The sequence below is a fragment of the Pelmatolapia mariae genome, linkage group LG1, assembly GCF_036321145.2.
Source record: "Pelmatolapia mariae isolate MD_Pm_ZW linkage group LG1, Pm_UMD_F_2, whole genome shotgun sequence".
NCBI lineage: Eukaryota > Metazoa > Chordata > Actinopteri > Cichliformes > Cichlidae > Pelmatolapia > Pelmatolapia mariae.
In genome coordinates this window covers 16,145,108-16,169,634 of record NC_086227.1, presented here as the reverse complement: position 1 = coordinate 16,169,634, position 24,527 = coordinate 16,145,108, and the positions used below count along the sequence as shown (strand labels likewise).

Here is a 24,527-nt window from a genome sequence, read left to right as displayed (position 1 = left end):
TCTAGCAAAGTTTTGCCAGGGAGCCAGGTAGGGCATTAGCAGGGAAAGGGGGGCACAAAAAATACTTTTCTTTGTTATTTCATTTAAAATGACTAACTTTTAATAAATAATTATCTGAATCTTACAATCAAAGTTTTCATCTGATTAAATGTATAGAAATCCATTATTGTATATATACTATTGTATACTATTATGTATACTATTAAGTCTAATATACACACTAGTAAGCTATAGTACTTTTTCCTTTGGGAAGGTACCATCTGTGCAGTCTGCAATTCTGTTGAAGAAAGATGTTGAATCTACTTAATTATTGTAGAAAAATAATTGATTTCTGTGCATTTTTTACACGTGCATTAAATTAAAGTTGATCGCGTCGATTAAGCATCACAAGGCGGGGGGTGGTTCCCTATTTTTTTTTTTTTTTGGTGGGAGTTGGCAACCCTATTAGTTAGCAGAAATATTAAACAACCTAAGTACTCTTTAAAATACCAGAATAGGGAGGATGGTGTAGGTTTAAGTTTGTTAGATTGATCAGTGTAGCTGAACTATAAAATATTTTGGGTGCAGTGTATTTTTTGCATACAGGTATAACAGAATAGCTTTAGTGTTTTGTTTTTTAAAACTTGAGTATGAATTATACAAAATGCAGCAAGATATTAATAAAAAAAACAGTTTTATTGATTACAAAATACACTATATCGGATTCATATCGGTATCGGCAGATATCCAAATTTATGATATCAGTATCGGTATCGGACATAAAAAAGTGGTATCGTGCTATCTCTAGTTGTTATGTGTAATGTTCTGCCTTTATATTAAATTAGAGAATAGAAGCTGAAGTTGCATATCTCAGACAAATGAACAAATGAAAATAAAGAAACATCAAATTCTCGATTTGAAGTATAGATGGTGATAGTATTATAAAAAATAACTTTTTGTCCTCATCTTTTATGCTAACCATAGCTGTGTAGCTAACGATCCCGTAGCACATCATTACATACCCGGTAGCCCAACTTCAGTAACCCTACAAACATCACTACTGTTTAGTTTTCAGTCTTCATTTATGTCGGAAGTAATAGCAGAGCTGTACGTTTTAATTTTTCAGAAATCTCTCAATCAGAACATGGTATATTATTTAATCTTTTGGGAGACTTCCCGCATACCACTAGAGGGAGCCCACGCACCACCAGTGGTACGCATACCACAGTTTGAGAATGACTGTTCTTGATAAGATAGCTGATCTCACGGTATAGCTGACATCAATTGGATATCTTTTCTTATTGTAATCACTAAAAATTAAAGTAAACAGAGCCTGTCCTGGATGTATCATGACTGAACAGTTTAGAGTTTAATTTGAGTTTAATTTAGAGTTTAACCCCTTCAAAACCAAATAAAAACAAAATAAGAAATCGCAGAGCTAGCATTTTCAAATCATCTAAATCTCATAGGTTGTTTTGTTTATTTTTCTATAATGCAAATACAGTATGTCCCATATTATTATTATTTGTCTGAAAAAAATATTCATTTCCTTTAAAAAAAACAACAACAACAACAACACCACAAAAAAGTTGGGCCTGGGAAAGTCGCCTAGTTTAAAAACTCATGCTAACATACCTGGCTAAACATTTCACAGCTAATTAGATTCAGTGGGGATAAAAACATCCTACAGAAACGCAGCTTTTCAAAAGCAGAGATGGGCAAGGGTTCAACACTCAGTGAAAGACTGTGTGGGCAGCTAGTTAAACAACAGAACAGTACTCCTCAAACTAACACTTGAAAGACATTGGGGGCCTCATTCTCTCAGTTTCAGTTCATGATGCACTGTCTATGTACAACTCTAAATTATATATATAGTGATTTACAAATCATTGATTTTAGGTTTTCTCCTCTCTTCTTACCATTTTTTTAAGATGGCTTCAAAAATTGTCTATTCTAGACCAACGGTCCCCAACCCCCGGGCCTCGGACCGGTACCGGTCCGTGAGTCGTTTGGTACCGGGCCGCGAGAGTTGAGGCTCGGGTGTGAAATGTATGGTTTTCAGGGTTTTTATCGGTTTTCAGCGTTATTTTGTTATAGTTTTTTATCGTTAACACAGTTTTCCTGGGTCTTTTCACGTGTGTTATGAATAAATCTTCTTTTTTTCGGTACCAGTACTAGTTTTATTTTGTTGTATTTATCCGCGACACCTTAAAGGCCAGTCCGTGAAAATATTGTCGGGCATAAACCGGTCCGTGGCGCAAAAAAGGTTGGGGACCGCTGCTCTAGACAGTTACATCCCTGAACACAGGGAGCAACAGTGTATGTTTTTAGTGTATGAAATATTTGTGAATGGTTAATGATGTTTAGCAAAGTGATGGCAGTCATAGAAGCACCAGTGCTTAAATAAAAAAAATGTATATATAAAAATAATAATAATCAGACAGAGCTAGAGAAGAGCACCAAAAAGGTGTTGTTTTTTGGCAGGTGATGCATTTTGTATTCTTCAGACTAAAGCTCCATCTTTTGATCAAGCCAAGTCACACCCAACAGCAAGAGAACCAACATAAAATAAGCCTTTGAAAAGCACCATTAATAGGAGATGAGAAATGCTCTGTAGCAATGGCTGCTGTAGATGGCTTAGAGATGAAAGAGAAAGCATTCTCTTTGTTAACCAATGTCATTGAGAGGGTTTAAGGCAGCAAGAGCTAGACCTCCACAAAGCATAAACTCTTCAACAGTGTACATCATTAACAATGTTCAAAACTGCTTAGACCCTGAGATGTGTGTGCATTTAGGTAAAATGTGACATGAAAATGCAGTCAGAATACACTCTAGAAACTGTAAATTACATTACTATACTCTGCTATTTTTAAGAAAACTAATAGGGCAAACAAATAAACCTGATTAGTGAACAAATAAATATAAATAAAAACTACTAAGGACAATTATAAGTATACAAGTAAACATGCAGTCTAAATAAGGAAACATATTTAGCTGATTAATTTAACTGAGAAGTAAAGCATTACTTGATTCATTAAACTGTGTGTGTGCGCGTGTGTTTGTGTTGATTTTTACCTGATCAAGTGGTCATTTCGTATAAGCACGAGGTGCTGCAGTATAGAGAGGAAATATGGCTCTGCACTGCTGTCCTTTACCATGCTCTGCACAATACTGAATATATCACCCGCATCAGTGCAGCGAGTCAAGGATTTGTACTTCAATGTCAACAGTGCAATTTCACGTAAAAAAAGAAGGTAATGAAATAAAAGTAAATGTAAGACATATGTGTTTTGACTCTAATTTACACTTTTGTTTGCATAATGTCAGAAATAATTTACCTTAACTGGATCCCATGAATGTCTCATAAGAAAATTAGGCACAATTACAAGACACAAACACTGAATCATAAATCCAAATTGCATGTACCTTTTTATAATAAAGACAAGGATATTCAAGCTCACTCTTAATGTCTTCCAGTCTGTGAGAGAACTCCATCATGTCCTCTTCTTTGTGCTCCTCAAATACCTTGAGCTGAATGTCAAGGGCCTCATTCCTGATGACTAGCAGTTGCTACATAAGGATCAAGGTGCAAAAAGAAGGTGCATAAAGAATTATGCAAAATTAAATAGTGAGGAAAGCTCAAGATCCTTTACTAAACTCAAGTAAAGACAAGGAGCTCATCCTAACTGTGATTATTTACAGGTGTGGGCACCAGCGTTTTACTTTCATTTATTATTTTCTCATTTTGCTGGCAACAACAACAACACTGCTTACAAAAGTTAAACATGTTAGCTAGATGATATAAAAGCCAGAAGGAAGATTATTAGCCGAGACACTAGAAACTTTATTGGTTTCTGGCTGTCGCACAGACAGAGGACGTGCAAACTCTCCTCTGTGTTTCATGAATTATTTGCTGGAGTAAAACGACGATATTTCACTGAAGTGGACAACTCATTTTAATATTAATGCAAGGTGAGTCTGAGTTTATATTGTGTTCGTCTCTGTGTATGTGTGTTTGTGTGTGGTGGTTATGTTTTGCTTACCGGCAATATCTCTTTCAGGCCACAGCGCATAAATTCATTTCTAATGTGCAGCCTGAAGTCCAGCTCATCAGGGGATGTTACTAGTGCATTGATGAGCTGCATGCATGCCACCTGCAACATGGGGGTACACAGAACAAAGAGAGTGTGAGAGAAGGGAAGAGAGCAGAGTGAGAGAAAGAACCAAAGAAAGAGATGACGGACTTTTTTCCAGAAGATGATGAAAAGCGTGCTGGCATGCATTCTAAATGAGGCATGTCCCTTGGAAGCAAAGGACCATAACTAATGCATGTCTATTTTCTCCAGTCACCAACTGGGGGGTGGGGGCTGATTTTAATATTAATGTAACAACTGCAGCCCCATATACACACATACACACACAACTAACCAACTGTCAATTTAAGGGCAAACTTGCTGTTTTGAAAGCAGTTTTTCACTCCCCTCTGAGTTTGGTTTATTACGCAGGGACAGCTGCATTGTGTGACTCTTCAACTAACCAGGCAAAGATAAACAGAAAAATCAATTATTGACCAGTATGGCAATCCATTCATGTGTGAAAAGACAATATGGCAATGCTAGATATTCAGGTGATGTTTAATTTGATGGCACACTCTCATCTTTGGTACTCCAGTTTAGTAATACCTGTCACCAAAGAGCCTCTTTAATATTGTAACGCTACTGATGTTACAAAGTATCACAGCACCTTTGTATTGCCTGCCAATAAGTCTCCAACACAATCACAGGTCCCCACCCACACTGAGTGCCAGATTTGGCTTTGTGGATTTTAGTAAAGTTCAAGCTGAAGGGTCATCTTTTGACATTGCACAAGCCTCATATGGTACTTACAGAATGCTATTTCCAAGGAGCATAACAAATACAGCAGGATCTCCGGGAAAGTGTATCACTGCACAAAGCGATGACGGGCCTAGTGGTTAAAATTAAATCATGTAGTTTTTACTCTAAATGGGAAGTCATGGAACTCTTATCATACCTCGTACATTACTTCAGCCTTATATTTGAGATAACAAATAAGACAAATATGAAGACATTGAGATACGAGTATTAAGAGACAATACTGGTATCCACAATTTTAGTATTTATGGTTTAAAAAACGTTCCCTAGGCTGACACTATGAATAAAAGTGCCAAAGTAGAACAGAAAGCCTGTAGCCACACATTTCAATGCTTAGGATAAAAGTATCTATGCTTTAATAATGCATGGGGTTAAAGGGGATTTGTGCTGTCTATTAGACAGTCGAGGTAATAAAGCATCAATAAAACACAACAAAGTACAAAGGGCAATGTTTGTTTGGCCACAGATGAGTTCTGTGTATTTAATATCCTTGTGTAAAGTAAATTCTACCTTCTAGTGCACTGAAAAAAGAAAAAAAAATCCTGGTTGTTATTTTTCCCACTTGCTTTCTATAAATACCTCATTTTAAATTCCAGTGTCTCCCCTTCCCTCACCAACTATTGATTCCTTACGTCTTCTTTTTTTTTTTTTTTTTTTTTTTCGGTGAGAACTGGTCAAAGGTAATTATACAGTAAACTGAATGTGAATGCTATTTGGTACCTATCACAAGGTACTACAAATAAAAACCAAATTCTTATTCCAATAATATGAAAAAGATGATTTAAGCTTCATCATGTGTGCCTCAATTATTGCTCATGTTATGGGGAGCTCTGTTTAACAGTCACACTATATAAATGTTTTAAAAGGGACAAGAAGTTTCCATAATTTAAATGATTACATTTTAACATGCAAACCTGCGCTGTTTGAAACAGTACATATGCAATGTTTTAAGTGTGTATAACAGCTTGGAGAGTAAAGATCCAAACGATTTTATCTAAATGGAGAATGTGTAGAGGGAATACACACAATAATAAAATGGCCCGTTTTTATGTTCGTCTTTTTGTTTAAGGCAGAACATGAAAAAGGACTTGTATATTGATTAAATAAGCATGTTCTTCTACTGCTTGCTTTCATGTTTCTCGTTAACTTGTTAACTGGTATAGGGACTGTTCCTTACTTAGTCTGCCCAGCTGTCTGTAGATTTTAAGCTGATGTTTATTCAAAACAAATGGTGCAGATGAATTAGTGGGTCGAATTTTAATTTCTGACATGTCTGGTCTGAAAGCGATCATTAAAAAGTGACATCTGTACTTAACTGAAGCATCTGGCACTGACGAGTTCATGTGAAACTCAATGAACGGACTTTTTTTTTTTTTTTTTAATTCTCATGATGTTGCGCTTGCAAGTAGTGTTTCTTGTATTACTGCTGCTCAACATGTAGGTCTATTTGCCTCGAAAAACAAATTATATAGCATGAGATGTTTGTTTAACGATGATGTTCACATCAAAATTGAAAATAAACAAAGTTGTTCACTTCTTTCATGCTGAAAAAACAGGACCTTCAAAAAATTCTGAGAGGGCTTTATTAGGGGTGCAACGATACACAAAATTCACGGTTCGGTTCGGTTCGATACTTTGGTGTCACGGTTCGATATTTTTTCGATACAAAAAAATGTTCATGCCTTTTTGTCATTTATTAAAATTACAAATATAGATTTTAACTCAAAAGTACCGTTTTTAAATTTAATGTTGCTGAAACAACAAAATAATAAAAATAAATAAATCTATCTGATCGAGAAATCCCTCATCTTTGGAAAAGAGAGTTTATTACAGAGAAATGGCTCTTTCCAAAATAAAAGCTATACTATACGCTTCTTCTGGGGTACACTCTCAGCAGCATATTAAACATATCAGGTCCCCATAAGGAGAATCATGTGCTAACGGCTGTCTAAATGACTCGGGTAAAGTTTGTAGCATGCGTGCTTGTTGTTTTTGTCTGCTTCCACTTGTCTTTGCACTAGGATGATGTCGGAGTAAGTGTGCAGTCATATTCATTGTGTTCCCACTAGTGCTGTCAGCGTTAATCTCGTTGAAATGACGTTAACGCCACAACACGGCAAATCTCCGTTAACGAGCTACCGCGGATCGCCCCGTGCGTGGGGCTGGACGGCGTCAACACGTTAACGAGCAAACTGCGCTAACGCAGTAGTTCCCACCCATGTAACTGAGCATTGTGTGGCACATCCGACATACTGTTTTACTTTTGTCCATGACGCGCTTACCTTCAGGGTCATACTTCACATGAAGACCGAAATAGTTCCAAACGCCAGATCTGAATGAGGGTGGGGGAGGTTCAATTTGCCATATTGCAACGAGCTTAGCTTCTGTCTCACTAGCTTGCGCTGCGCTCAGTGGATCTGCGCTCGACAGTGCAGCCTAGTCGGATAAGTCGAACGCAGATCCACTGAGCTCTCAACACAGACAGCATCGTCAGAAGAAAAGTTGATAAAATAAATTAAAAATTTTGTATTGTTCGATACACATGCGTACCGAACCGAAAGCACTGTATCGAACGGTTCAATATCGATACGAGTATCGTTGCACCCCTAGGCTTTATGTAGCATTGGTGTTTATTTACTGTAACTGATTCACCAAGAATTTAATTCAATTCATCTTCATCTATAGAGCACCAAATTACAACAACAAACACATTGTTAATGCAAAAGAACAATGACACTGCCTTTAATTGGAGCATGCCACTTGGGACATTTCACCCACATGAATATAGCAGCCATATTTTCCCCATAACAATTAATCAATTCTAAATAACATTAAAATACAAGCATTTTGCATATACTAAAAGGTGAGAAATGTCTAGCTGCCTTTTTAAGGTGTCACTGCAACTGGATCTGTGATTTGCAATTGCTTGACTGAAAATGAGGTGCAAATAAAAAAATATGACAAAACAACAAAACAGGAATTTTATCAAACCTCACAGTGAATGTTTAAGTAACTGAGGGACCTTTGACTGGCTGTGATCTATTGACATGGTCACGTTTTCACAGTTATTCTGTATGTAATATCAGTAAAATCTGAGGAAAACAAGGTGTCAGATGGTGGAAAAGTATTTTGCACTTACTTGTAATTGAACTGAGCGATCTCGTAGTCCTTGCACAATGGGACTGAACCTCTCAATGCCTCGCCATTCCCCCGCAGTGGTGATGGCTTCAAGGACCTTCTCCAAACTAAATGAGAACATAAAATGCATGACTGAACAGTTTGAGAGAAAAAAATGAAGCAATGCATTCATTTTTAGGGATTTAACCATACGCTCTTTCCTATATTGTATCCAAGGTTCCTTGGAGTGCGCGAGTGACTGAATTATAAGGTAAATTACAGTGCAGTCTTTCTCTTACTGCTCTGTTAAGTTTCGGCCGTTTTATGACATTTTAGCACCATTTATTACTGTGTGCCAGTATGATTTAAACTGATAATAAAGACATGATAGTTATCCACTTTACTATTTAAGTATAGCCTAATCTAATGGAAAAACATTGTGCTTTAACATTAGAAAAAGTCAGTCAGATAGAAATGTTGAGAGAATCAAGGACATACGTGTTCTCTTCTCCTACAATGCAGATGGCTGACAACAGCTTTACCACATCAGTCATCATTGCAGACTGGTTGGGATCAATGGCTCTTGCCAGTAAAGCAAGACTTTTCTCCTCCCCCAGAATTCGATCCAAGCCATACTGTAATGGAATCAAAACATTATTACCCAGACATGCTGCAATTTGCCCCATTTTTGTCAACAAAAATACAAATCCACATTAAACAACAAAACCAAAGTTAAGCTCATCATATATTTTCGTGTATATGATATTTGACTGAAGTCATAAGAGTAATATGTCCTTTTTTATTTCCTTTAAAAAAATAAAAATTAAAAAAAAAACAACAGAAAACTATGTCCTACATGTCAAAATTGATATCTAATTGCATCCACAAACACACATAAACTTAAAGCGACTTTGTAACACAATCTCTCCAATAAATCTACAATTTACTGGGGAGAAAGGTTTTCTTATTATATTTATTTTGTCAAAGGGCAATTTCACAGTGTGGTAACTTTTAGTATTACATTATTATGCCACTGGTGACAGAAGACAGAAAAATCAGACAAAGGCGGAAGAAGAAAAGGCTGTAGCGACAGCTGGCAGAGAACACCTGTCTTCTTGGCATTGTGGTTACCTCACATCCCAAGACGCCTCTTTAGCCGCAGAAAGGTCTGGGCTAACACAGAGGCCTATGGGTTTTTGATGGCGCCTGGCACTTATTGAGAAGCAGGATTATATCAGACCTTGCAGCACATTTTACACTGGATATCTTTCTCCATAGGGTTTTAGCTCTACATGGAAAGTTGCTGGGGGGGTTCTTATCCTCTCTGCAGCTACTGATAAACTATTAAGAAAAACAGCTGAAGCATTATGAATTATTAGTACTTGAGAAGTAAACATTTTAAATTGTTTTGGCCTGGGACATAGATCAGTAAGACCATCTACTGATCTTAAAAGAGATCTTTTTAATCACAATATGATCACATAATGATTATGCCTCAATCCTAAGTTTTATCTGACATTTTTATATTGCTGTGTTGATGCTCAGAATATGCTGGCATATGTCTATATGTCTGTCTGTGGGCCGATTTTGCTACAGAGCCACACCTGTGCAAGATACACTTACAAATTTTATAAGGGGTAGAGCTGAGGTAAAAATTGAGGTAAAGATCTAAGATGGGTGTGGCTGACTCATGAGTGCAGAGCAAAGAGCTCCAAAAGTAGCAAAGTCAGACAGCCAATGACCTCTTCCAATTTTACACCCCTGTCAGTCTTTTGTATTTTTATGCATTTTTAAGTTCCCATATAAACTATTTTTGTGATATGAACATTACAGCTCAAAAGGCCATGTTTCAAAAACTATAGTGTCAGTGTAGAATCATAATATATGAATTAGATTAGTTTAAAGAAACCTGATCTACAAAAATATATTTTTTATACCCAGCAAATATCAATCAAACAAAATAAGTGAAATAATAAAACGAAATAAAATAAGTTATTGTCAATACCTTGTTGTTCATGAAGGCTTTGAGACACTGGATAACTTTATGTTGGTTCTTTTTGTCTATTTTCTCTTGGCTATTGAAACAAGAGAGCAATAGGTTATTGTTTGCTATTAAACACTTAAAAGAATTAAATAATTAGTGAGACAGGAAAGAGTTTGAACATGAATGCATAAACTTACTGTTTCTTGAATAGCAACCTCTCCAAAATGTCTAGCAGCAGTCCAAGACCTTCATGCCCAAAGTTTTGCACCCAGCTGAAATAACAAACATGAAATCAATATCACAATAGTCCCAGACTGACAACTGACAACAATTTTATTCTCATCCACCAGACAGAAAAACAGAACTCAGTACTTTGTGTTGAAGAGAAAGGCAGTAGAGGTAAACAAGATACTGTAAAAAATAATTAAATAAAAAGGTTGCACATGCATACACTGTTTGTTATCCTCTGCTGTGTCTGAAATACATTAACACAGTAAAAGCTTTAAACACAAAATAAAGGGAAAGCCTGGCCCATTGAAACCCACAGAGAGTGGATCCAGTGACTTTTATACATTCGGCTAGAAGTGAGTAAAGGCAGACGGTGTGATTGATTGTCCCACCATTGTCCAATGTTCATGTGTGAAAATGTTTTCTACCCAAACAGGAGATTTAGGACTGACATGTCACACAGTGCTTTCTCCAATCATGAGAAAAACACCAAATGAGAGAAAATCTTCTTCTCTCTCTTCAGCAGATTTTCAGAATCAATACCACAGCAGACTTAAGCATCTCCGATGGAGGAAAACTTTACTGAGAAACTTTTTTCCATGCCTCCTTCCCCACTTTTCTTCATTTCCATGTCAGCCTTCTGTATAAGAATGCATGTATTTTATTAGGCACATATATGATTAGCAATTAAATAAATCTGGTCTGCACCAGAAATACTAATCAGTTAATCATTAAATTCATTCAATTTCATTAATGCGCAATACCCAAATGCCTTGGTCTTATGTAGACTGTGGCAGAAGAGTATAACATAACTCTACTGGAACAATGATGTGGATCTGACCCTATAAAGACAAAAGGCAGATGGTAACACTGCTAACACAAATGCACATGACACAAGAACGTGACTGTGTAAAACCAGCAAAGACAATGAAGAAACTGTTCATTATTTTAGGTTCTATTTTGATTGCTGTCTAAGCGCTTTCTTCCTTTCACACCCGTAGTGGATTAATTTTCTCCAAGTTAGCCGACTATCAAATTAATGCAAAGAAAAACTTCACAGAATGAAAAACATTTTCTTGCTGCTCTTTATGTGAAAGCTGATTTTAGACACATCTTATGGAGAATGTATCTTTGATCCAACAGAATGTTGCCTGTGATTACAGAGTAATATTGAAAGCTTAGGACCAACGTATAATATAGATTTCTTTTCCTTCTAAAGGGCAAATTCTTTCCAACCACTGAACTCAAGGAGCTATTCTTTAAAAAAGTGTGATGAAGAGTGACTCTACAAAGAGATTCACATGAATGAACATATTCTAACTTTATTCTACAACAGAGCTGTTTGGAATCAGATATCAGTAATAGTTTTGTTTCATATAAATAAGACAGAACAGTGTTATTAAGAAGTATTATGTTGTTTAATATGGTGTTTACCTGGTTAACAGTTTTAATATAATACTGAGGTTCCAGAAAATTGAAACTCTTCCAATAAAACTACCAATTTAAGTTTGATTCATATTTTGCTGCCCCTCTCTGCATCATAATTCTGAGAACTTGAGGCAGGCTGAAAACAGCATGAGAGAGAGGCAGATGTAACAGATGTACCCGGAGGTGAGGAACTGAAGGTAGATGAGTTTAAATACCTAAGGTCAACCATCCAAAGCAAAGAGATAAAGGAGAAGTGAAGAGTCAGGGCTGTCTTTGTGACAGAAGGAAGGCAGCAAGAGTAAAAGGGAAGGTTTACAAGATGGTAGTGGCCTGCTATGACGTATGGCTTGGAGACAGTGGCCATAACAAAAAGGGAGGAGGCCAAAGTGGAGGTGACAGAGCTGACCAGTGACCAGGATCGATATGATTAGAAATGAGTACATCAGAAAGGCAAGGCTGAGCTGGTTTGGGCATGTGCAAAGTAGGGATAGTGGATAGATTGTACAAATGATGCTAAATGAGGAGCTACCAGGCAGGATGAAAGATGAAGACCACAGAAAAGCTTCATGCATGTAGTTAAGGAGGACATGCAGAGGACTGATGTGACAGAGGAGGATGCTAAGGAGAGGGTGAGATTAAGGCAGATAATCCACTGTTGAGTCCCCTAAAGGGTGCAGCTGAAAGAAGATGAAGAATTGTAAAGAGGCTGAATACTGGCCCAGGCTTTTGGTCTCCCCAGATCCAAACACTTTCTGTAGTCTCCTTCTCCACACTCAGGTTACCAGTACTTGCAAACCAAGGTACTCCAACTTTAAGAATGAATACCATTGAACCAGAGGCATGAGCTAAATTGTAGACTGCCCCTCCCTCTTGTCTGAACCTGAATTCCATCTCTGAACATTAGCATTCACAGTTGTTGCTCTAATCGCCACGCTCTGTGCCTTCCAGCATCATATGTACATAAATTCTCAAGGTGGCAGGGTAAAACGGGAAGCTGTTATCTAAATGCTTTATCTTGAAAAGAAACAGGTTGTGTATATGATTACATTTTTTTCCCCATCTACTGTTGTGTCTCTGAAGAACACTGATAAATGGCATTTTGTAATAAATAACCAATTTTAATGTTAATCCAAACAGATGGGAGATTAGTTATTGTTTTTCATTTGTTTGTTTTGATTTATTCAATGTAATCTACACCTGTCACAAAAATATGACAGGTAAACCCCATTCCGGTTTCTACATTAATATAGCTGAGCTTATAACAAACACCTTAGCTAAATCTATTAACAGGAAGCCCATCTGTGTGGGGGTTTTTTGGTTGTTGTTTTTTTTTTTTTTTACAATTTCTCAAAATATGGAGGCACAAATGCATCAAAAGAAGCAGAATCCTCTTCTAATTGTTTGCACAATACTATGGCTACATCACAAAGAATAGCCTGACAGGAGAAAGAAAAAGGGGGGGGGGGGGGGGGGGGGGAGACCAGCTGTCTGATTCCCAGCATGACTTCTGCAGTAATTTAAAAAAGGTAAAGAAAAACAAAAACAAAATAATAGGGGCTTTTAGTTCCCAACTTCATGCCATATACAAACATTTTCTGCATACATCTCCACTTGTATATATTATATATAGAGTGACTGCACTAAAACATAGCCTTGTACCATCATTTACTACTATGAGAGCGTGTCAGGGTTAGATGGAAAGAGGCTGACAAAAACAGTGATGGCTTTACAGATGTAGATAAAAAAAAAAAGACTGCTGCCAAGGTAGATCAGAAAAAATGCTCTCAAGTTTCAGAGAGGAAAAAAAGACTTATATTCTACATTGGTCCCTACCCAGTCAGTACTGTAGGATTTTGGTTATAGAGGTCTTGATAAGAGCTTTATTGAAATTCAGAGCCCAGTGGCAACTGTATGCAAGTTTTTCATCATCAACAGTTCAGGCAGAGAGCAAAGAAAAACAATCAGATGATCTCAAGCAGGAATTACACAGGAAACTAGGATACCTGCACTGTGAGGCTTTCCTGAAACAAATATGAAAGACACTTGTGGAGACATAAGTGAAAAATGGATACTGGTGGTAAGTCAGCTTTCAAAGGCCGTTTGATGTTTTTAGCTTTTAGACATTCTGAAGATCTCAGAGGCCTGAAAAAGAAAATGGAATAGCGTTCCAGAACGCCTGAAGAAGTCTTATTAAGAGCAAGAACAATCGGGCCGATGCAAAAGTTTATGTAAGGAGCATGACTGTGTGTCCTAACTGAAGGTCAGGGAAAGTTTGGATACAGCAAATAAAGCTGGACAGACTGCATTTTTTATTAAACATGTCTGTTAAATCATGCATTCACAGATCAAAACTCGTAGTCTTTAAAGTCACATTAAAGGCATGTTAACAGGCGCTCAGTGTTTTGGGTTTTGTTGTTTTATTTTTCAGAGACTGACCCAATCTGTTGTCAGTTTACTCATGGACAAGTTCAGACTTTGCTAACAAGGTCTGCATTTCCTCTTGCTGGTTCAGTTACCATTGTTGCCATCCTCAGTATTATTCAGCAGGTAGCTCACAGAACAATACAGGTTCGCATCTCGTGGTTACTCCACCATCTCTGACTTTAACTGGCAAAAGTGCTTCTTTTCTGTTCTGGAGATCAGCTATGAGCTACAGGACCACTCAAAAAAAAAGAAAAAAAAAAGAATGAGCATTTCTCCTTCTCTCACCCCTTTTCACTCACTCACTCTTTATGTACAACTTTGCATTTAATTATAAGTTATTATTAATGTCTGGCTGTCTTCCACAGCATGTCTTTTGTCTTGCCTCCCTCCCCTCATCCCCATCTGGTGGGGGCAGATGGCTCCCTGAGTCTGGTTCTGCTGAAGGATTCTTCCTGTTAAAGGGGAGTTTTTCCTCTCCACTATCACCAAAGTGCTTGCTCATATGAGGCGGTCTGCATGTTGGGGTTTCTCTGTATTATTGTAGGGACCATTTCCATACAATTTTAAGTGTCTTAATTGTTATTGTGATTTGGCACTATATAAATAAAATTGAATTCAACAGAATAACTAATTTATACCAAATCTTCTGACAATAGCTTTGAGGGAAATCAGGCTGTGGAAATGCATAAACTGTAAGAAACAGCATACCAAAAAAATTCTGAAGGGCCACATATTGATTCAGTCAACTGAAAGCCAAATCTTACATCATTTTGTGAATACACTGGCTCCCATGACCTCTTTTCCAACACCACAATCACTTTGCCAGAATTCAGTCCAATAATAAATAAATATATCTCTCTCATATATTTATATGTATATGTGTGTGTGCGCGCGCGTGTTATGTCACAGACAGATTCTTGTTTTGTACTCCACATGCTGTCTGCCTAGACTCTAAAATGATTAAAGTATTTTATATTCTGTTCTGTCTGCTCATCTAGCATTCTCTGGCAGCACTTGGGTTTCATTGGTTCCTAACATCTGGCACCCCTCCCACATCCCAAATGAGAAAACTTCAATCACACTCTCTGCCTGAATGTCGTCAGTGTTTGGAGAAGTGCTGTGCAAAAATTATCTAAAAAAAGAAAGAAGAAACTTTTTCTTTCTTAGTGAAGACACATACCTGGTAACATTTTATGTTATTAGTAATTCATAATGACACACATGGGGCATAGTTATCTACATCTAAGATATAACGCCACAATATTTCGATACTGTGAAAATACTCATTTGTGTTCCAAATACACAAATATGTATTGTGAGGATGGGAAGAATACGTTTTCCCAAAGCACAAGGCATGTAGAGCCCAAGTGTTTCAAACATTTTTGGTGGATTTCCAAAGCTCTGGTTTGCAGCTCCCTTGTCAACAGATACCTGCACTCCAATGTGCCAAATCTAATTCAGCCGGTATGTATTGTGCTAAATGCAACACATGCCATATAACAACCGGAAGACAGCTACCTACATATTTCACCTACAGGAGCTGTGTCCAGCCATGGAAACCCACACCATGAAGCTCTCGCTGCAGTGTTTGTGCTGATGTTAATGTCAGAGAAGGTCCGGATCTCTGCAATCACCGAGTCAACAGAGTGATGGTGACTTTTTATACCCCTCGGCACTTAGCGACCCACTATGTACCTTTATGTGGTCTGCCATTTCGTGATGGAGTTTCTGTTGTTCTCAAATACTTCCACTGCAATAATGGCATCTTATTACAGTCTCACACTAATTCAGTTAGCTCTTTAGAATGAACCATTCTTTCACAAATGTTTGTAAAGGCAGACTGCACGGCTAGTTGCTTGATTTTATCACCTGTGGCAACAGGACTGAAAACACTCGAATTTAAAAGGCATAGGGTCCAATACTTTTGTCCATGTAGTGTATGTAGGTTCTTATACATTGGTGCCAAAATACAGCTATGTTTCTGACTTTAAAAAAAGAGCTACATCATTTGCTTTGATTTTTTTTTTTAATATACAAACACGAGCAATAAAAAATGAGCTCCATCAGTGTCATGTGTCATGTCAGTACATGTTTATCTGAATAATAATGATAATTATATTATTACAAAATTATAATTTTGAATTTTATGGAAGATTTAGTTGCAGAGGTGAACTCTAACACCTCTGAAAAAACTGGGACCTACTGGTCAGTTCACTCCATTTTTTCTTGAGTAGCAGCTCTCCAAGTGTGATTTTTCCATTTTCTATTTGATATTTACACGTTGCACTGAGGATTTATTAACGCTCACTGATTACAGCCTTACTGTAATCACAGCACACCATCATCAGATGCAAAAGAAGCACAGCAATATTTAACTGAGGGGTATCATTTCAGAAAGACACGAAAAAGGGAATAAGGGAAAAAGCATTGAAAAAAGAAAACAAATTAATCATCCCTCTCCATGGGAAACAAAAACAGTCATAAATCAAAGAGAAAAATGAGGCACCTTATCTGGCTAACTTCACAGCTAAGGTAGCTTGACTTCTAACGCGGTCTCAGGAGAATGGCTCCAAGGTTTCCAGGCAGTGCAGCACAGTGTTGCACTCTGCTTAGGCGGTTATGAACCAGATATAAAAAATTAACTTTAAAATGTTGTCCTGTTCATAGCAAGTTAACCGACTACAGGAGGGCTCTCTAGGGACAGAAGGAGGAGGCTAAAATCGCAGCAATGTGGAACATCTGCAATACAAAAAGGGGTCATTTCACAGAGTGAGCACTGAATGACATTGCTCTCACTGACTACTAAGAATACAGTACTCCTAAAACATAGATCATAAATAAATTTAACATAGATTATAAATGAGGATGAGCTAAACATTGAATTACCAGTCCTTAAAATACAGTCTGTTTAAAACCACTGCAAACTACAACCTCAATAAAAACCATTAAGCTGCATATGGAAGTACAATTAACTAATGACACAGGTAAGGCATTCTTACCTTTAGGTGTCTCCACTGCAAATCATCTGCCTGCATCTCATTCTATCCCTAGTATCCTCCTCTGTCACACCAACCATCTGCATGTCCTCCTTCACTACATCCAACACTCTCTGTGGCCCTGGCAGCTCCATCTTCAACATCCCTTATCCAATATATCCACGACTGTTTCTCTGTACGTGTGCAAACCATCTCAGCCTTGCCTTTCTTACTTCGCATAACTATTTTTATGTGCATGATCAGTTTGCAAATTTTGACATGTTGTTCATGGGTAGTTGTATATGACAGGAAGAGCATTCAAGGTTTCTTTTCACATTGTTGCTAAACTTTACTATATAGCTAAACTGAAGAAAGAAAAAAAAACCTGAGCACTTAAACCTGAAGGTCAGTTTTAATAAAAAATGAAAAACCAATTTCCACTTGTTTGTCAGATCCATTTATCAAATCCATTTAATACAATTGCATTTTGTAGCTTTGCTGGTCCTGTGGTCTAGCACTGTGGCCTTCCTTTTAAAAAGAAAAGAAAAAGGGGGGGGGGGCTGCGGTGTATACAGTAAAGGAGTCGAGAATCACTGTGAGACTGTAAAAGTGCCAAATTAGTACCAAATTAACTCAGCTTGCATGCTCTAGCACAGAGAGAATGATCAGGAAGCGTAAAAGTCTTACAACCTATACTAGTAAGATAACACTTATATTATGAAAATGTGTAAGCTGTTTGCTTCAGCGCAGAGGGGGAAGAAAAAAAACCCACTGATCAACATCCAAACCAATGTTTTCAGCTTAGGTAGAGTTCTGATGAAACCAGACTGTGTTATTTTACAAAAGACTGACAGTCTGTCATCATGAGTGGTAACTTCATTCAGTGTCTGTGCTGACCATTCAAACCATCAAACCACAAAGCAGTGTCCGATCGTTGGAATCAAAGTTTTAACATCATTACAGAGTACATAAAGTACCTATCAGTACAGTCTAACACAGTTTTGAAGTGAGGTTTAGTCATAGAGCCACATTAGCATTGTGACTGGCACATAAGTTACACCATAGCTACATTACCCACACGCTTTTCTTTCCAAGCTCCTTAGACTACGATGACCTGGATGACTGAGAACCTTCACAGACATACCCATATTTATTATAGTCACCTAGATCAATATTGATACAAGATTTACAGTTTAATCACTCTTCTTTAACAAAACAAAAACTGCTAAAAGGCAGTATTGATTGCTAGGCTGTAAGACTCATTTCTGCCATCAGATTAGCCTTACAAATAGAGAAAACTATGCTCAAAGTTAACATGAAAGTAAAAAATATATATTATTACCAATATAAGATGCAAATATGAACACAAACTGAGCACTGTTGATGCTGATGCTACTGCTTCAGTTCAAAATATGGTGCATGGTCTATAGGACAAGATTAAGAAAGACTGCTAAAATGTAAAAAATGTTAGATGCTCATTGTCACAGAAAATGCCTGTGAAAGAGAAATGAGAGTGAAAGAGCCCTCTCATTGCAACATTAACTAAATAACTGAAGTAATTAAGCACCTTCTGGCAGTGACCTTCCAACAAATGTTTTGCATTTAATACACATTTATTTTTCCAAAACATATATAAATAGAGTACATCTTAGTATTTATCTGATTACTATAAATATGGAATGAGAATACTCTAAAAAAAATATGAGAAGACAGACACTGGTTAAATAACCTGATCAAACCTAATGTGTGGCACCTAAACCTTCAAGAAATCTTGTTTTTTTTTTTGTTTACTTTTTCCACAAACAGTTTAGGTAGCTGAGGGCAGTAATACTTATAATGCAAGCAGGCAACTTTCTACAAGATGCTGGCGTGCAACCAGACAGGAGTGACACATGACAGGTCAGTATTGAGCTGGTCTTAGTTGTTTGTTTCCTTTTAGCGCTTCAAAGATGCAATAAAGCATCAACCATCACAACATGTCAGTGTGTTAGCAACAATACTGACTGGACATTTTATAACTGACACCTGCCATTATGACAGCAAAACACTTAAACTTGCACGCCAAAAAAAAAAAAAAAAAAAAAAAAAAAAAACACAAAAACATTATGATTAAAGGATGGTTAGATTAATATGAACTAAATTTGAAGTAATAGAACTTACAGAGGAGAAAATAAGAGACAGAAATACTACATAAAGAAAGGTATATAGTCTGGTGTCCCCATACAGTGTACTGTCAAATAATAAACTACCAGAGACAAGAGAGGGGAATTAAACCTAAAGAGGGCAAGTCCACTTTTAGTGTCAGAATCTTGTACCATACCTGACGGGGTTGCTGGTAAGGGACACTCGCAGTGAGTCTAGACAGGAAAACAGACGTTCATCCATGACCCCTGACTTCAGCTCACTAAGGAATTCCTGGGGAGATATCTGATGGCTGTTTCTCAAGCTGCCCTGTAAAATGAAAAGAAAGGAAGAAGAAATCTCTTAAATACAGCCTTGCAAATTCTGCCAAATAAAATTAAAAGTTTGTTTTTGTTTAAATTGCCCAGTTTTTCCTGACTTTTGACCAATCCTTGAGCATTTAGCTTTATTCCCATGCTTGCTCATTTTAATGTACCTCTAAAAAGTTCCCACTTTACACACACACCTTACATGTCCATACACATTTCTAGTCTAAGGTATTTCTGAATGGAAATGTTTTAAAATGTATAAAATTTCAAAACTATCAACAACACAACAATCAAAATTACTGAAAAAGACCTTAATTATTAACTTTATATGTTTAGAATGCATGCACCTTGGGGGGGGGGGTTAGCTGTACCAAGAATTTCCTTTTCATAGCCTGACAAGACACTAGGGTTACTACTAAGTAAGGCTTACTACTGCTTTTGTGTGGGTGGGTGGTAAACACTTAAAGCTAAACTTACTTTTTGTAACGTTCTTGATTGATCAAAGACCTCAGATATCAACATCTATCACTATCTGAAGGAATATATAATCCCTAATTCCAACAGGCTGGCAAAAAAAAAAGAAAAAAGAAAAAAAAAGAAATATATCCAGTCTGTTTCTCACCTCAAACCTCTTCTATAAAACCCTACTCTATAGAAATATATACAGAAAGGCCTCTTTAATCTGAAAAACAATACAAATATATTTACTTTTCAAAACTTCAGTGATAAAACCAGTCATTTTTATTCAAAGAATGTATCATATAGCAGCAAACAGTCTTATAGCCCAATAAACAGAAGCTTGTTACATATATAGAAAAGTCAAAGGTATACAAGCTTTTGAAATGGCAGCCAGAAAAGTATAGCTTTAGCTCATGTGATACTGATTGTTGAGTAGCTTGTTGTCCTGATTGAACTCTGGGAAAACATTTTATTTGGCATGTGTTCCACCTTCTTTTGGACTTCACAACATGGCTCATGCTCATCACCACAAAACACATCAAAGCACTCCACTCATTTCAGATAGTAGTCCTATGAATCTATCACTCGCACAACATCAGAACCCTCCAGTGTTGTTACCACGGCTAAAACATGTCATTTCTGCTCCGCTTACAAATTGGTTCTTGATTGCAAGCATCATCAGCTTAGTCCGACTCCCACTTTGTATGTCTCTTGCTCGGTGCTGAGTTAAGTCGAATGGTGGTGGCAATTTCACAAAAACAAACCACTGCCTGGCTGCACAACAGACCATCAAGGATACAGAAAGTGTCTGCCTCCCTCTCTTTTCCTCTTCAAGCCCAATGATCAACTGCCTCTCCCATCCTGGTGAGAAATGATGATGACTAGGCGGTTTGTTTTTCAGGATCTCTTGGGCTTTCAGCAGCAAGAGGAAAGTATGATTGCTGCTCTTGGTAGAAACAGGCCCGGGTCCTTCTGGTGTTTCTTATCAAAGGAACATTCGTGGCACCCTGTTTGCCCAGTGACAGCAAGTCCATCCACATAACATGGATAGACTCCAGATGCATTAAAAGCTTCATATGTTAAAATGTGGACTTGGAGCATAACACATGATTTTCTTTTAATAATCATTTCAACTGAGGTTATAGCCAAAATGGACCAGTGAGTCATTGTTTAGTGTTTTTTTAATACTGCTTGATTAGAGTTCTAAGGTTGGTCAGGGATGTACTCCACTCTTGAAACCTTCACAGAAAATACATTTTGGAAGACACCCACCTGAATTTCAAAGAGACTTGACCCAAAGCTAGTGTGTACAGGAGAAGGATTATGTGCACTCATAATGTACCATTTATGTGAGCATTGTATTAACATAAAATAGACCAGGGGTGTCAAAGACATTTTAGTTAAAAGGCCACATACAGCCCAATTTGATCTTGAAGTGAGACAGACCAGTTTATTAAAAAAATAAAAAAAATTAAAAAGCATAATAACATACCCTTCCTTTAATGTAGAAGCACAGGTAAGGTCTGAAAATGTTAATGAACCATTCATTTACAAAACTTTTACAAAAAAGCCTAAGATGTCATATTAAATATGCACTACAGATTGGAGTGAGACTATGCACAAAATTTTAGAGCTAAACTCATTTATCTTTACACGTCATTATTAAAACAGCCTGATAAGATCTGTATATACTTTCTGTACACATTCACTCCATGGTAGTAATACTCTGACCACTTCACCTTGAACAGCAGTGCAATTTATTAAACAATTTAAGATATAACAAATTCCCTGGAATTTTCACACTTTGCATGGGTGGGTGGTATAGCTTCAAAATTCTATCACAATATTTCAAGAAAATTTGCAATAATCATATTTCAGACGAAAGGAAAAAAGATAGCGGGTAGCAACATTTATTAATTCAAGTAAATGAACAGCATTTTCTATCCACCTTTGCCAATGAGCTACTGTCACTGATGAGACACAATCTAAATCAAAGTGCTAATCTACTGAAACAACTTTCCAGCAGCAGAAGCGTCGTAGTGCAATATTAGTGGCACACAGCATTATATCAAATGACATAGTAAAAAAGCAAATGTAAGCACTAACATAGTGCAGCCCAAGTAGCGTACACGTACAGAATGACTGCTTAAAACTTTAATTTAACACTACAGTAACTAAAGCAAATTATTCATGTAACTCTGCAGGAACTTCACAATACTGTCAGATAAGAAAACTGAAAAAGAGTTTCGACCTGGGATGTTTGTGTTATTTTGGGTCAAGTTTTCTAACCAGCTGCTTAATATCTTGCTTTACCACTGTGCAACAACAACAATAATTTCCACCCAAGCTTGGCACTTCCTGTCATTAAGGAGTGCAACTAGCGAGCAGAAGTATCAGTTCTTGGTTGAGTAATTTGTTTACTTTAGGGTTGCACCAGTTGCCAATATAAAATGGTGAAACAAATTTGTGTTATTTCTACCTTTAGCACATTTTTTTTTAAATTTGCAAAGTATTGGCATTTCTCTTTACTGAAGGTTGTTGAACTAGCTGCTTATTTTTGTTAACGGTATTACCCTTTATTGACCGGCCCTTCAAATTTACCTGTAAAATGGGCCCGCCAGTGGGCCCATGGTCAATAAAGGGTTAAGTTGTTAGCAGAGACCAACATACTAACATGCTCTCAGACAAACCATGACTCACAACTTCTGTTTTGTGTGTACTAGGGGATGTATAGGAATAACATCATGCTATAACACTTTTAAAAGTACACTTTTTACAGGTATACGATATGGCAAAGCCCTACTGCACATGGACCCATTAGTAGGTCAATTCTAGCCCCCGCCTGCATGTTTGAGGCCCATGCAGTAGACTTTTGTGTGCTAAACCATGTGCTATATTTTCAAATTAGAAACAATACACATGGATTTTGGATAAACCCTTTTACACAGATTCTGACCATTTGACATGTCTTAACATAAATTTTCCCCATGCTCAGCTTCAGTTGATCGAGGAGTCATATTTTTGAAGATTCTTTGAAAGCAATTTAAGGCAAGGCAAAACTCAATTTCCTACACAGCAGGGGCATTGCACATAAATCAAAACACAATGTCAAAGGTCAGCAATTATTTTTTGTGACAACATACAAGGAAATTGTTTCTCTCCAAGGCTATCTCCAAATTCACAGGCTAGAAAAGCAAGTGGCATACATCAGTTTAAAAATTAAAGGTTAATTGGCAAAACAGCAACATGACTGAGAAGGTTGCATTGTTGTTGTTGTTATTATTTTGATGGCACATTAAACAAGCAAAAGCAAAACAAGAAAAAAAAAATCAAGTTCCTTTGTGTAAAAAGTAAAAACATTTTTGTTGATATATACTTCACCTTGCTTAGTGTTTTAAACTCAGTGACACCACATTTCCTCAGAAATGTTGACCTTTTTCTCAGAACTTCTCTCCAAAAACACATAATGAACCACTTCTTAAGTAAATGCAGAGTATTATAAATCTGCTCTCTTAAAGAAATTAATTTCACTGTTTTTTGGTTGGTGCCCACATTTTTTTTTTACCATGCAGGTATGAAAGGTAACAAATGCAGGCCAGTCACCATGGTAACTAGAGACAAGGATAGACAGCCTAAGGCAAACTTGAAGGGATGTCTGGTTATAACAAATATAATAAATTTCATACTTCTTTGCAACACATGATGGCAACTTAACCAGAAAACCTGTAGTTATCAAATATGAATAGGCCTTACTGTTCATAATGGTAAATGGTAAATGGCCTGTATTTATATAGCGCTTTTCAATAATGTCAATTATTTGTTTTTTCCCCTACCCATTTCTTGTCTGGATACCAGGAAGTTCTTTTTTTAGCTTTTTCATGTAAGAAAAATGATATATTGATGCTTTACAATGACTTGTGTAAGCTTAAAATATTTATATCCTTTAATATCCTGTACCTCATACTGTATGCTACATACTGTGATCCATCAACAATAATATGACTGTCACAGAAATAACTTGTTTTCCTATTTTCCAGTCACTCTTTATTACCTGCAGTAAATGTTTGCTATAATCATAAAATAAAATGAATCCACCTCCATGTCTGGGCCAAAAAACAAAAACACAACAAGAATAATGCAGATATGCAAAGAGCTCATTCACCTCTGCTGCTAACTAAACAGAGTGTGTGCCTATGTGGAAAGTGAGACGTTGCACTCCTCTTCAAAGATTTTTGACAACGTATTTTTGGTCTTAAGTGGTATTTTTGGTCTTTATTTAAGACGTAATTTTGTTCTTAAATAAATACATTTTATTTTAACATTAACTGAGCTGTTTGTTCACAACAACAATGTTAACTTAAGTATCATGATAGCTGCTGTGAGTGAGAGAGATGCTGAGTACTCAAGGCAAGTATATCCTTCTACATTTAAAGAACACAATTAAACAGGTGCCAAAAACTGAAAACCAGTGAACAAATATTCTAATATTTAGCCCTAAAATTCAAGCTACATTCACCCACACCATTTAAAGCAGGATTTTCCACTTTTGTTCTTAAAAGATTTCCATCCACATAAAAATGCAAAAAATATA

At 36.9% G+C, this 24,527-nt stretch overlaps 1 protein-coding gene across 3 annotated transcripts in view; it reads right to left on the bottom strand.

Moving 5' to 3' along the window:
- The window catches only part of LOC134627676 (protein diaphanous homolog 3-like), a 168,468-nt gene that overhangs the window by 137,841 nt on the left and 6,100 nt on the right, over nucleotides 1–24,527 (bottom strand). For all 3 annotated transcript variants that reach the window (XM_063474000.1, XM_063473992.1, XM_063474009.1), the window contains 8 exons: nucleotides 19,348–19,478; nucleotides 10,170–10,244; nucleotides 9,994–10,063; nucleotides 8,487–8,623; nucleotides 8,011–8,116; nucleotides 4,023–4,133; nucleotides 3,431–3,549; nucleotides 3,055–3,171 (listed from right to left, as the gene is read on the bottom strand). In XM_063474000.1, coding sequence (XP_063330070.1) covers nucleotides 3,055–3,171; nucleotides 3,431–3,549; nucleotides 4,023–4,133; nucleotides 8,011–8,116; nucleotides 8,487–8,623; nucleotides 9,994–10,063; nucleotides 10,170–10,244; nucleotides 19,348–19,478 — 866 coding nt within the window. The remainder of the gene's footprint in view (nucleotides 1–3,054; nucleotides 3,172–3,430; nucleotides 3,550–4,022; nucleotides 4,134–8,010; nucleotides 8,117–8,486; nucleotides 8,624–9,993; nucleotides 10,064–10,169; nucleotides 10,245–19,347; nucleotides 19,479–24,527) is intronic.